General features: G+C 37.0%; 1 protein-coding gene across 1 annotated transcript in view; it reads right to left on the bottom strand.

Annotated features, from left to right (window-relative positions):
- Positions 1-15,139, bottom strand: part of LOC137408495 (cyclic AMP-responsive element-binding protein 3-like protein 1) — a 37,516-nt gene that overhangs the window by 6,633 nt on the left and 15,744 nt on the right. The window contains exons 6-7 of the mRNA XM_068095039.1: positions 10,388-10,590; positions 3,818-3,977 (exon numbers count right to left, since the gene is read on the bottom strand). Of these exons, the coding sequence (XP_067951140.1) occupies positions 3,818-3,977; positions 10,388-10,590 (363 nt within the window). The remainder of the gene's footprint in view (positions 1-3,817; positions 3,978-10,387; positions 10,591-15,139) is intronic.

Genomic DNA, 15,139 nt, shown 5'->3' with positions numbered 1-15,139 from the left:
GTGTCTCAGGTTTGTTTGACCAATCATCTAAGTAGAAATAAATTTCATACATATAACCCTTTAGAGTCATGCGCAAAAATGAGGTAATGAGGTAGATATGGTGAGCATGATACCTGACCTGCCTTGTTTACAAGTTAGTTAACCAAATTACAAAAAAAATTATAGATGATTGGTCAATAGCATGCCATAAAATACACAATAATTGTTTAAAGGTTGACTTCCAACAAAATTCACACTACAATTATTTGGTATCAAAGGATTCACCATGTCTTACTCTGTTGTGTTGTAGGTTCAAAATATGTGGAAATGTGATTACAAGCTCTTGAAAGCTAAAAAAGGAACAGTTAATCGCAGCCATCACGAAAACGCCGTAGGTTGGAATCCCTTTCCAAAACAACTCAAATGTGATGTAGTTGTACATGATGTGCTTCTGGTTACACTTTCATGTAACCTCATTCATCAAAATATTTTCACAAATAAACTTTCCGCATTCAATAAAACCGTGTCTATTGTCCTTGCGCAACCCTACGCGTCAATTTCATTATCATTGTAATGCTGTCATTTTGAGCACTGATATCTCAAAGCCTAGCCGAAAAATTAATTTCAGAAATCATATCATCCTCTGAGAAAGAATGAGGAGCCTGTAGGTCCTCTGTGATGGTCGAAAAATGTAGCAGAAACTGTTCGCGCTATTTGCCAGGAAGTATGGGTCACATAATCAGATTATGACTAGATGATTAGACCGAACTGGAGCAAAACTGTAAAGTAGCAAGCATCTATATTTAATAAGGGCTTTTCAGTAGAACCCGAAGTATTTGTCATAAACTAGTGCTACAAGATGTTTTATATTGAGCCTTTTATTGGCCGAGACGTGATAGCATCACATGTCAAAACAATAACCAGGTCGAGTTGAATACGTCAACAAAATAAAGGGATTCCAACCTACGGCTGTTTTTTTAACTGTTCGTTTTTTTAGCTTTTCAGAGCTTGTTATCACATCACAACACAGCAGAGTAAGACATGGTGAATCTTTTGATACCAAATAACTGTAATGGGAATTTTGTTGCAAGTCAACCTTTAAAGATTTGCGAACAATGTGTTAGTAATCACAATGCAAACAGCAGTGCTCAGTCAACATTCCAGAAATACTTAAAACTACAATTACTCACCAGTAGAGCTACTCAACATTAGAGTGGCTCAACATTAAAGCTACTCAACAGCAGAGCTACTTAACAGAAGAGCTGCTCAACAGTCAAACAGCCCTTATCAAATATAGATGCTCACTACTTTATAGTTTCGTTTAAGCTTGGTCTAATTATCTAATCGTAATCCGATCATGAGACCCAAACTTCCCGCCAAATGACTCGAACAATTTCTGCAGCATTTTTTGACCATCACAGGTGACCAACAAAGCTATTCAACACAAGTGCTACTCAACAGTAAAGTTACTCAACAGTAGAGCTACTCAACAGTGGAGCTATTCAACAGTAGAGCTATTCAACAGTAGAGCTACTCAACAGTAGAGCTACTCAACAGTAGAGCTACTCAACAGTAGAGCTACTCAACAGTAGAGCTACTCAACAGTAGAGCTACTCAACAGTGGGGCTGCATAACAGTAGATCTATTTGACAATAGAGCGAGAATGAGAATCACGATGAAAAACATTTTTTTAGAAAAGCAATTATTTGAAGGATTGCCGGTTAAACACCAATGGACCTATTTACTTTCAGAAATTACTTTCTTAGTGACGCGCAAGAGCTTATACGCTGCAAACAGGTAGATAAATATCTATTTAGGTACCTCTATGTACACACATCAAGTGCGCAGCAAACGTAACACGCATGAGTGTGAAGAGTTAGTTATTTACACAGCATACGGATGGAGATCAGGGTGTGTAGCGGATAAAGGAGCTATGACAATAAACGCCGATGCACATGAAAAAATGTATTCATTATGCTGACAGTTGCTGCTGACAGAATCCGAGTCAAGCGTGACACGGATGGCTGTATTCAGACAAATATTCATTCTAAGCTCAGCATGCATGAACCAATGTGTCATGTTTTCCCATAGTCAGGCGACGATGCAGATGGTTTGATGCTGATGGCACGGTATGAACTGTTTATGATAATTATCAAAGACCATTAAGATCGTAACTTGAAATACAGCATTTCTTTAAATTGTTCGTATTTACAAGAAAAGGTCAGACAAGATTAACTAGGAGATCCCTGGCACATCAACTAATCACAAAAATGGCAATGTATATTTTGAGTGAGCCAAATGAATGACATAGCAATATTTTTAACATAAGTGTTAGTCATTGCGGGCCGGGATACCTTAGCTCGCTGTCCATCCCAATTATGAAGCGTGTTTGGATTCTTACTATTTCTTTTGGTTATCAAAAATTTAATCATTCACTTGCGATTGTGAACCAGCCAGCAGACATTTACAAAACTGCTTTATAAACAACTTTTTTTCTCCTATGGAGTGGCTTCCTAGTGTTGGTGGTGCATACACTAGATATGATGAGAATCTTCCTCCTCGCACAGTAACTTTGATCTGATTTGCACTCATGAGCAGACCATGTGACAACTAGAATGTAACAAAATCCTGTTTTCGTCACATAACTTGCTGTAGTATTACTTGCTGTAGCATTACTTGCTGTAGCATTACTTGCTGTGACATGCACGCTGTTTCCATTGTGCGAATGATGGAATTTGGAATTGTGCGCGCGTTGAGTTACCACGCGCAACATTCACATGATGCGCATTAACGCAAGCACTTTGTTAAAAAAAACGTTCTATGCTGTTCATTACGGCTCCCACCTGTCCAGCTGAAAAGCGCGCATTTGAAATTTGAATGAATGAAGTGGGAAAAATGTTTAAAGTCTACCGAGGGCAGCTGTCAGCAAAAATGCAGTCAGCAGCATTCCTGCATAACATTGCAAAAACAGCCTACGGTTTGGCATGAATCAAAAAATGAAAAAAATTTAATGGAGTATATTTTGTGAAATACCCAGACTATGCCTCCTCCAAGGTACCATACGCATCAGACAATAGCATCTTAACACTGCAACATCCTAAACATTGAACTTATTATGGAGCATAAGTAATTGACATGTTGTCCTGGCCAGAGCCGTATAGCTTCACAGAGTCCCGCCACCAATGGAAGCGTATATGAGAACTCGCTCATTTTCAAACCAACACGCCACACCTACTATTGTAATATAAGTTATAATGGAAATGCCACAACATTAACCAACAAAAATTACTCTCATTGGCAGTCGCTCTGAAACTGATTGTTGTATCATACACCATTTGAAAGAGGACAAAATTCCCTACAAAAAGCTACTAATAACTTTTTATAAAAACATGAAGTAAATGCAAAAATGTGAGATGTGGAGAGCGAGGTATGAATATTCCATTAGAAATCAGCCTGTCGATCGGGTTTGTTTGAAAACAAGCGTTTTTGTTTCCGGTTTTGGTAGCGGGACTCTGTGAAGCTATACGGCTCTGGTCATGGCAACTACGAAAAGCTATCACCTGATTGGTGACAATCATGGTATGACAATAATTACTTTCATGAGGTTCAAGGAGAATTTTTAATTATCATTTTATTTATTTGTCAAATAACATTTACAAAACTTCAATGTATAGTGAAGTATAACTTCTCAAAATTTACCATTTGTTAAACTAGTAGGTAAAAGGTACATTTGAATTAGCTTTTTAAATCACTATTCTGATTATGAATGTTTCGATGGATAGCCTTTTAATGAATTATAGACTTAGAATCCAAGGAATGACTGAGAGACACAACTTACTAGTAGACACGTTCCGGTCTGTGCTGTCACTGGTCTCGGGCTGATTCTCTTGAGGACCGCCTGCAGTTTCTCCAACTGCTTGAGGAGAGATCGATTACTGCTCTCATAAGTGTCACATTTCTGTTTCAGTTCAGAATTCTCTCTTACAATGTCATCAACCCTGCAGAAACACAGAATTACTGCCGCTTTTAATTTGGAAATCAGAGATATCAAGAGGCAAATCTCCTTATCAGTAAAATATATGCTTTCTTTGCTTGGAGGAAACCAGAGCGAATGAGCAAGCTTTGCATTATGACATCACAGTTAATTTATAGTACAAAAGCTGACATGCAAACTTTGCCTATAATTGGATTTTTTCAAAATTAATATATTTATGGTTAACTAGCCAAATCTGTAAAGTTTACCTTGGTATGCATTTTTTGTTTGGTTACAGCTCTCAAAGACAGGCAATCGGCAGCTCATTTTAGTCATTGGTTGACTATTAGTAAAGTCGAGAGAAATTGACCTTGATTGACCTTTCCCGATTTTAAATTTTCATCCTTGTTTGTTTCACCGATATTTTATTAAGTTATAATTTATTTACCGATAATTTAAAATAACTTTATATATTTTGCCATAATTTGACTCTTGTAGGATACACACACTTCAATTGATTGTGTCCCTAGCTATGGGTAAGTAGGTGATGCCTTATTCCTCAGCTAGGCTGGTGATAGGAAGATCTATGCCTCTCTGCTGCCTTATGTAAAAATCACTTCCTCCACCCTCATATTTAGCAATAGAATCACTGACATGAACGAAACTTCATTGTGGTGATGCCCCTGCTGCGTTTTTGTGAGTCAATATTCATGCTTGAATAGAATTTAACAAAAATATTATAATTTTTCATTTTATCATGATCACAATTGTTATACCAAATTCATAGTTGCAGATATGTATCTGCAACTATGAATGCCATGCCCTGTGAAGATGCAGGTGATCATGGTTCTACACCCCTTACTATAACCATGACTTTTCTTGGCAGGTTTTAACAGTGGTTTGCCATTGCCTCCTTCTGTTGGGTGTTTTTATTAAGACACCATCTTTAGCTAGCTAGCCATTAGCTCACAGAGGAGTTCCTCCGGTGATAGCTAGCCGTTAGCTCACAGAGGAGTTCCTCCGGTGATAGCTAGCCGTTAGCTCACAGAGAAGTTCCTCCGGTGATAGCTAGCCGTTAGCTCACAGAGAAGTTCCTCCGGTGATAGCTAGCCATTAGCTCACAAAGGAGTTCCTCCGCCCTTTGTCAGGTTTTGCTTTTAGACCTACAGAGTTGCTAGCCACTCTCCTCAACCACACTGGAGCGCAGATGACAAGCCAGTTAGTTGCAGACGACCCACTCAGATTTAACACAGGAGCGATCGTGGTTGGATGCCCTTCCTAACACAAGTAATGGTCATTCTGTGATTCGAACCATTGACCTACCGACTAACCACTGCTCCACGGCTGCGAAACCTACGAGTGTACATGTATATATCTCCTGCCGAGATATGCACAGTCGTACTATTGTTAAAAAAGAAACATTAAAATTTTCAAATTGCTTGTTCAACCATATCAAAAATACATATCTCATTCTATGTTTTTTGGATCCATATTAAACCATATAATAATTTGATACTGTTTCTATTCTCTGCAATGAGATCTTCACTATAATAAGAGTAGCATCCATTTGTCTGTTTAAAGCCATGGTTGGAGGTTGAGAAAAGAGATTGCACCAGGTAGGGTTCAAACCTGCAGCCTTCAGCACCTTAAATCAACACCCTAACCTGTACCTGACGATGGCACATCGCACATGAGACTGCCAAGGTACTAGTGATAATTTATTTATCTTCTATATATGTATTTCTCAAAGTTTTTCGTTTGTCCTTCGGTATGTCCAGCTATAGCTATTAATAATAATAAATAAATGATAAATAATTATCACAGAACAAAGAATCCATATCGCAGAATATTTGGTCTGGGCCCTCTGGTTTGTCAGTCCGATGCCTTACCAAGTCAGCCACACGAGCTTAGATTCATTAGGTCATGAGAAGTGGTAGCTCTTATTAGTGAGCTTACTAAAATTTTCCATTGGCAATGTGCCAGGCTAATAGCAAGTGGTAGGCAACTCTTATTACCTCTCATTGTTTATGAGCTAACTTTTAATACCCAGGCAATGCTGGGTAACACAGCTAGTATATATATAAATCTTAGACATTGTCGTCATCTGTCATCGTTAGGTCTCTGTCCAGCTATAGCTGTATTTCTAGGAATGAAAAATCCACTTCATATTGGTTTAGAACTCACGAAGATTGCAACTACAAGCTTGTAAACATGTGCAACTAACCACAAGGCTAAGCCATTCTTATCCTTCCCATTGCCGTTACCTGTACTCTGTATCCTTTTCATGATTGCACACGCTAAATGTGCACTTTTAATTATTAATTAATATTACCTTGGGCATTTGTATTTTTTAATTAAAATTTTTTTAATTTTTTGCTACCATTGCCTACTTTTTTAAATTTGTAACGTTCAAATGTGTCGGTTTAATTTAAAATGTGCCGTTTCAATTTCAAATGTGTCCTTACACTCTTATTTCTGGTTTTTGCTAAGATTCAATTGCTAAATCTGTAAAGGCTAATATTTTTCACCCGGACAATTATATTATCTCGAGTAGGATTAACCTCTAAATTCTATTTCCATTCGGTCAGATAAAGTACCTGACAAAGACAGTCCTATATGTCATTTCTATGCTTGTACCAGTATTGAGAGGTAACAGTATCAATGTATTTAAAGTATAAAAGTAAAGTATCATTGTATTCAAAATGCGGGTATTGTTTTAGGAAAGATCTAGCTTTTCAGGTAAGTTACTGAAATTCATTACCGTAGGTAATTTATTCTATTACCCGTGCAGCAACTGGCATTCAGCTATAATTCAAGTTGTGTACATGTATGTCCACCTGTCTGTCTAAAACCGCAGTTGGCTGGTTGAGAAAAATGATTGCATTGGGCACGGTTTGAACCTGCAGCCTTCAGCATCATCGATTAACACTCTAACAACTGCGTCAATTGACTGTCCATTGGCATGTCAGAATAATTGCACACATACTTATTACATGGAATTATATCTCATGGCAAAGAGGCTGCCAGGGTACAATAATTATTATATAATAACCATGTGCTATGAGCCAAACGGGGCCACAATATACATATAGCTGTTCCAGTATATTTCTTTATTAAAAAACTTCCAAGCCTTACAAAGAGATGTTGGTGAAAATATTTGACTAGCACTGCCGATGTAAACAAATGTACCACATGGAATTGTGGAAATCATTTGCAATGATTATTCGAATAATTTCGATTTACCACTTCGCGAAAAGAATTTTTGGCAAGTAGCCAAATTCTGACCACTAGGTGGTAGGCGAAATTCTTAATCCCTTCTTTTCAAATAGCCGCTACTCCTTCACCTCATATTCAGCTGCTGCCGCGTAAGAACAGCTGCTCCATGCAGCCATTACAGCTATGAATTATGGGTACTAGGGGCGATGATGAGCTATTGAGGACAATCTGTCTCCAGCAGCAGCTGTCATCAACAGCATCAGTTAATGTTGGCCCTATCCAAGAGTGCAGTAAGTGGAAAAATGTATTTGTAAGCTAATCTTTAGTGCATGCCAGTGTCTAAGTGAACAGCAGCGAGTAAGACATCTCGTGTAGGAGAAGTGATGCACAGTAGATGCTCCTAATAAGTAAATTTCACATAACTTTGAGAATTTATGTAAAGTTTTTGCTTCGCATGAAGTAAAAAATTTCGTATAATGTAAAGCGTGAAGTCGGTGCAAGTTCACAATATCGATTTGAATAGTGAGACTCCCATAGTTAGCCTTAAAACATATTGTATTCTCCCTTGCTGTACTAGAACCCTTGTAGTCTAGCTGTGACAGGTGTGATAATAATCATGAGCCCTAAGTGAGAGCGGTAAGAAAAGATATAAGCTGTCGAAACAAACTAATAATAATTAACAAGTTAGGCTTAGTTTGCTCCAATACTAAGGGCTAAAGGGGTGAGAAGACCATGAAATGGATTAGCCTACAACGTAAGAATAAGCATATATGAAAGTATAAGCATATACTGCATGTTTTTGTTCTTTCAAGATTCTAAAACGGTTTGGTTATAGCCTCATGCCAGTTCTTATTCCTTGCTAAAATCTGATAACAGCTCTTTGATTGTGGAAAAAAACGACAAAAATGGCAAAAGGGGTGGGGAGGCAGGAGACTTATTTGACTGCTCATTCCAGGAGAACAATTTTCTTTCAACAGATGAGTGTCTACGAGCAGACCATGTTTGCATCAAACGTGAAATATATAATTTCCACTTCAAGCATTGATCAAATATTTGGCACATTTCCAAGTATTTTGTGTAATAGAAGTTAGCAAGAAATCACCAATTTAAAAAGGCCTTTTTATAATAAATGGCATTTTTACAGAATAATACTATTGCCACAACATTGGAGAACCCTAATCATTTTGTAATTGATTGATTGAATAGAGGTGATCAGAGAAATGGTAATGATGAATTTTACAGCAAAACTAATTCAAAGGATATTAGCATATCTAAGGGGTGATTTATTCATCCTATGGCTGGTCAAGCGGCAACCAAAATGAATTATCCGAAATAGTAATATCTCAACTCGAGCAAGCAAAGCTTGTGAGGAGGAACAGCTATCCAGATTCTAAAAAAAGGCATATGCATAGCGGATAAACTAGGGAATGAACAATAAAGTAAAAAACTGCATTCGCTAATAATTTGGCATCTAACCAAACACAACTATTTATCATTGATCTGCAACTTTATTTGTTGGCTTTGACTTTTATTTGATCAACGTGAATAAATCGCTAGTAAAAAATGTGGCATTGACTTTCGACAGATTTCAACATTCCAAAATGAAATGAGTTTCATCCGTGACTGCCAACAACAAATTGAGCATGATCGACTGAAGCTTCTGATCGACTGAAGCTTCTGACGATGGCAGTCTTTGTTTTATTTCTTTGACATTGACGTCTGCGCATGTTCTTATGTCTTTCTACAGTCTGAATGCTGATTGGTTATGAGAACATTTTAGAATAAACCTTCTTAAGTAATAAATTTTACAAACTTCCGAGTATGCCAGGCATGAAGAGCATCTCATTACACGCAAGAGAACAATTTTGATGCAGATATTATGCAAGCAGTGATGGCCGTGTGTGAAAGTTGATATATTAGATCGGTAAAAATATAGCCACAGATGGACATTTTCTGGCAGAGATTGACAAAACATTTTAACCCGTGATTAAGTTTTGTCAATTTTAATCTTGAAACATCCTGGCAGTCAGACCACCTCAAACATAGAAGTAATTGCAAATGATAAAAATATCGATAATTTCTCACAAAATCTACTAAAAATTTTGTGCAAGTTCATCTTCAACCCTATTGGCTAACGAGAATCTATTTTTTCTGTTGCAGTGGCCAGGGTTTGAACTCAGGAACTCTGCAGGAATCAGCGCTAGCCACTCCCAAAATGTTATTTATCTAACATGAAATAGAGGAGCCTAAAGTGTGAGACAGCTTTGTGTCATTGAATGTCTAGCATGAAAAAGTGCTGTATTGCGATGTGCCTTCGTGATGCGTTTCTAGCCTGATCACATAGACATCCCCCATTCATAGATCACATAATACTATACAAGTGGATGCGTCTAGGATGACCTTATAACATTTCTTTTATTTACAGTAGACCCCTTTTATTTACAGTAGACCCCTTTTATTTACAGCAGACCCCTTTTATTTACAGTAGACCCCTTTTATTTACAGTAGACCCCTTTTATTTACAGTAGACCCCGTCTGGTGTTGGGATCGTAAGGCGAAATTGTCGTATGGAGGGGTGTAGGAACCTATAGCCATTATCTAATGCAAGCTCCCTCCCCTGGTGAAAACATCAAAATTTTGTATACATGCTGTTCATATTACAGATTAGTAACAAAATAGTATATTAACGTTATTAACTATAGTTACCTATTCAGCGGTTATGATCTGCAATAAAATGTAACATTACAATATATAGTACTGTATGGAGCTCATATCTTCGAGACAAAAGTAGTGGCTAACACGGTGTGAGAGAGATTTGGCAGCAACATGTAGGGTACACTAGACTTTAGTGACTCTGCGGGACATAAATAAACTTTGAATTTAACTCGAATGAATTTAGCTTACTAAACACACACTTAAAGTTTTAATATTTTACTAAACTTAATTATAATATTGTCATCATCTAAATTTTTTATTATCTGCTTCCAGCTTGGCGCTTTTGCCTGTTTTCACTCTAACTTTTAGCTGACATTATTTAAACTTTTTTTAGACTAATCCGACAAAAAAGACAGAGTGATGCTGTTTAAATTTGAATTTCTAGAGACATTGTTATTGATGCCTTATGGCAGGAGAAATGTCATAACGAGGGGCCAGAAAAATTTGAAAGTCGAAAAACGGTTAGACAGAAATGCTGTAACCCGGAGATTTCGCTGTACTTACTTCCTCTCTAGCTGGTCCATGTATTCCTTCTTCTTCCGTCTGCTCTCCTGCGCTGAAATCTTGTTCTTTATTTTCCTTCGTACCTTCTTGAGATTCTTCTCTTCTACTTTAGAAAGAGGCAGCTTCGTAGGCAAAGGATAGCCTTCTGTGATAAATGTCCTTTTCTCTTCATCCGTTAGCCTTAGAACTCCACTCGTAGGAATCTGGTAGAACAGATCGGAGGCTATTTGTGTGAAATAATGGTGATACGAATAAAGTCAATGATTTCGGGCACCCATTATCAGAAAGAGGTTACTAATCATCCCTACCCTGTTTTTCCACACAGCTTTATTTCATGTTACTAAAGTTACATGAGTTATTTTTGGCCGCCTTCTCCTCTTTCTGTTAACAGCAAGTCTTCTCACAATAGCAGGCAATCGCTTCAAGTGACTCTTTAAAGATGAGCTGACACAAGATCTTTATATTTCAGCAGAAAGTATCACTATTTCTCTATCATTCGCAACTGCTTTTCATGTTTGAGATGATCTGATTGCCAGGATGTTTCTAGATTAAAATCGATAAAATTTACTCAGATAAAAAAGCTAAGATGAAAAATACATGCAAAATGACATCACTAGTTGTTATAGTTGAGATCAGCTAGTTGCATGTTGCGGTCACAATTCTGTCAGTCTTTGCAACTATAGATATCATAATCGCGCTTTCGATTGATCTGACCGTTTCAATCGCAATAAAATTTCATCGATTTTAACCTTGAAACATCCTGGCAATCAGATCATCTCAAACATCAAAAACAATTGTAAATGATAGAAAAATGCTTTGTATTTTTAATTATTAAATATAAAAAATATTGTTTAATTTTTTAACCTTCACTCGAGGGGGTACATATGATTATCTGATAAACATGAAGAGCCTGTTGACCACCTGGGATGGTCGAAAATGTCGCAGAAATTGTTAGCGCCATTTGGCAGGAAATATGGGTCACATGATCGGATTATGACTAGATGATTAAATCAAGCTGAAATGAAACTGTAAAATATCGAGCATCTATATGTGATAAAGGCTTTCCGGTAGAACCCGAAGTGTTTGTTATAAACTAGTACTACGAGACGTTTTATATTGAGCCTTTTATTGTCCTTTATTTTCACATGACAACAACATGTGTCAAAACAATAACCGTGGCGGGTTGAGTACGTCATAAAAATTAAGGTATTCCAACCTACGGCTGTTTTTGTAACTGTTCGTTTTATTAGCTTTTCAGAGCTTGTTATCACATCACAACACAGCAGAGTAAGACATGGTGAACCTTTTGATACTAATTGACTATAATGTAAATTTTGGCGCAAGTCAACCTTTAAGGTTTAAGATGTTTCATACTGGAACCGTTCTACACAGGTGTGAGAGACAATCTCCTACCTCGACAGCGACAGCATTAATGATCTGTTCACTCGTTAAAACACCATTTTTTACAACAAGAAGTTTGCTTGAAAACAATTTTTTTGTAACTAAGAGAATTAACATATGTTATGGACAAATTATTTGTAACTAACACGGGCAAGATTTGTAACTAAAAGCACAGACTCCCATGCCGACAGTATGCTCACAGTATAATACCATCGAGACACATGAAGGAGAGAATAAATTAGCATATATCACGGTAAGTTCACAGTTTTTAATGATATTAAATCAGTATTAAAATGTAAAATACTTGAGCAAAAAAGAGCAAAGAACTTAAAAAAAAAAAAACCACATAAAAAAACTGAAAAAATCTTCTAGCAATATACAGTATTTCAGAGCTTTTCAAAATACAGTGAAACTCGGATAACTCAAACTTCAAGGGACCGAGCAAAAGTGTTCGAATTATCAGAGTGTTCAAGTTATCAGAGCACTGTCACAAGTCCATGTATTTACTTATTTATTAGTAGATACATGAACATATACAAACTATAATATAAATCAAAAGCACAAATGGCTTGTTTCAAATTAAATGCTTCTAATGTAAAGTTTAAAACGTTTTTATCAAAAAGTATAGAGATTTTTCTATCACTTGAGATTGGTTTGTTGTTTGAGGTGATGTTATTGCCAGGACGTTTTTAGATTGACATTGGCAAAACTTGATCGTTGCTGAAATGCTCAAAGAAAAAACATCTTTTTCTTTTGAGTGTTTTACCCACGATCAATTTTGCCGATCTTTCGTGAAGTTTATGGAAAGATTACCTTACTTTACCTGGAATTCGTTAAGAGCAACACTCCGAGGCAGTTCAATTAAAAGTTTTACGAGGTTTTACGGTACATTGTATATCACTCACGCTTTTTGAATGGATACTTATTGAATGTACACACGTATTTTGTGTTTAGGTCAAACGATGAATAGTTTTTTTTAGCTAAGACAAAGTATACGTTTGATTTCAACAATTTTTAAGACGTTTTAAACATTCAACATTCCGACGTTAATTCAACACGGAATCAACGTCGGAAAACTATTCATCACGGGCTAGCCGGGTCACGCACTCAGTGATTTTCGCCACGCAAATACAAAACAAAAACAAGATGCTGTTTTTGTTTTGTATGTGCGTGGCGAAAATCCTTGCGCCCGTGACCCGGCTAGCCCGTTCTATTCATCGTATAGCAGTATAAATCAAATTTCACCAAACCTTTAGAACAGTCGTTGACAAAAATATTTTGCCGATGGAGGTAATAACGACGCTTATGAATTACGAAAAGTTGAGGTTTACCTCTATGGCTTGGAATAAAGTGATTTTCTAAAGCGATAGCAACCGTTTCGGTAGCCGTTGGGCAAAAAACAGTTCGTTATAACAGTGTTGAATTCGAGTTATATAGAGCCATTTATCATTACGTGGGAACGGACCAAGCAAATCCAGTCGAGTTAACCATGTGTTCGCTATATCCGAGGGCGAGTTATCCATGTTTCACTGTATTTGCTTTGTTATATGAACCAACTTTGGTTGCGCAACGTCATTGTTATGGCAAACAATCAAACCATTAGTATGAATTATGGGAAAAAAATAAAGAGACAATCTTATCTTTGGCTGAATAGCCGCACGGCTTATATATTGTGAAATAAGGAATTAAGTGAATTTATCGTTAAAAACCCCTACGTAAAGGTTAACAGTTTTTTTGTGTCTAAAAAAGCAAATAACATGACAAGGAAGTTGAATCGATGAATACAATTTTTATCTCTTTAATTATAATTATTAAAGGTTGTTTAGTTTGCCTGTTGAGAAATAATTATCATATTTACGGATCAAGGTTGCCCAGAGTCGAGAACAATTGAAACTCAGGGTGTTCTGTATCATGAACTGCTGTCAGACAATGAATTGCTGTCAGGAATAACAATCAACAGAGACCTGTGTATAACCCATAATACAAGCAGACAGCAAGTCTCTGTTGAACGTCTGCTCAGTGCAGTTAAAACACGCGATGTTCTGTTCTTACTTGAGAGGAGTGTTATTTGTATGCAACGAAACAGGAAAATCAGTCGCTTTATGGCTAGTATAACTAACAAAGGCTATAACTTCAACTTCCCACTTTCCTAACAATCCTCTAGACCTTAAAGGTTGACTTGCAACAAAATTCACATTACAGTTATTTGGTATCAAAAGGTTCACCATGTCTTAATCTGCTGTGTTGTGAGTGCCAAATATGTGGAAATGTGATTACAAACTCTTGAAAGCTCAAAACCGAGCAGTTAATCGAAGCCATCACGAAAACACTGTAGATTAGAATCCCTTTCCAAAACGGCTCAAATGGGATGTAGTTGAACACGATAGCTTCTGTTTACACTTTCATGCAACCTCATTCGTCAAAGTATTTTCACAAATATACTTCATTCATTCAATAAAACCATGTCTATTGTCTTTACGCGTCTATTTCATCATCATTGCAATGCTGTCACTTTGAGCATTAATATCTCAAAACCTAGCCTAAAATTTCTAGTCTAATATGTTAAATATTTTATTTTTTTAGCAAACTTTAAATTAAAAGTTCAGTAAGTTCGTTTCAATCCAATAAACGCAGTCGAAGGAGGCAATGGCTTGTTTATACATGCTAGAGCACCAGCTCTCGGTGCTCTGGTGCTCTGAGAGCTGGTGCTCGGAGAGCCGGTGCTCGGAGAGCCGGTGCTCGGAGAGCCGGTGCTCGGAGAGCCGGTGCTCGGACAGCCGGTATTCTGAAGATGCTATTGGTGCGTAATATAACAATATTACACAATATAACAAAATACGCTTACTAACACAAGACAAACATGAACTTTTATATTTAAATTTGACTAAGCTTATTTAAAAGCTCAACAGTGTTTATGTTTAAGCTTGCTAGAAAGATGATAATCCGGTGATTATACAGCTATGTAACCTAAATGTAACTTCAATATAACATAATCTTCAAAACCTGCGCAGTGAGCAGGTTTTACTTTAATATTAGAGCCATACTATTAGAGCAATAAAACAGACTATCTGAAAATAGCCTGAAAATGTGAATGCACGACTATAAGAACGAGTGTATCACTTCTGATCTGGTTTTGTACTACTTGGGCTATTTTCAACTAAACATATAAATTATGTATAACTCTATTGATAGCTTAAATGGAATTATTCTACTAGTCGATTGATACATGGTCTATACATAGCACCGATGTGAGAGACTTCATACACTATGTTTCCATGATGCGCAGTGCTTCGGAGTTGCGCTATCTCCGAATCATGGAAACGGCGTCTTCGCACTGAAATCACTGCGCAC

Source organism: Watersipora subatra, chromosome 11 (assembly GCF_963576615.1).
Source record: "Watersipora subatra chromosome 11, tzWatSuba1.1, whole genome shotgun sequence".
In the NCBI taxonomy this organism is placed as follows: Eukaryota; Metazoa; Bryozoa; class Gymnolaemata; order Cheilostomatida; family Watersiporidae; genus Watersipora; species Watersipora subatra.
Note: the sequence above shows the minus strand (reverse complement) of the source record. Positions and strands in the feature narration are given on the sequence as shown.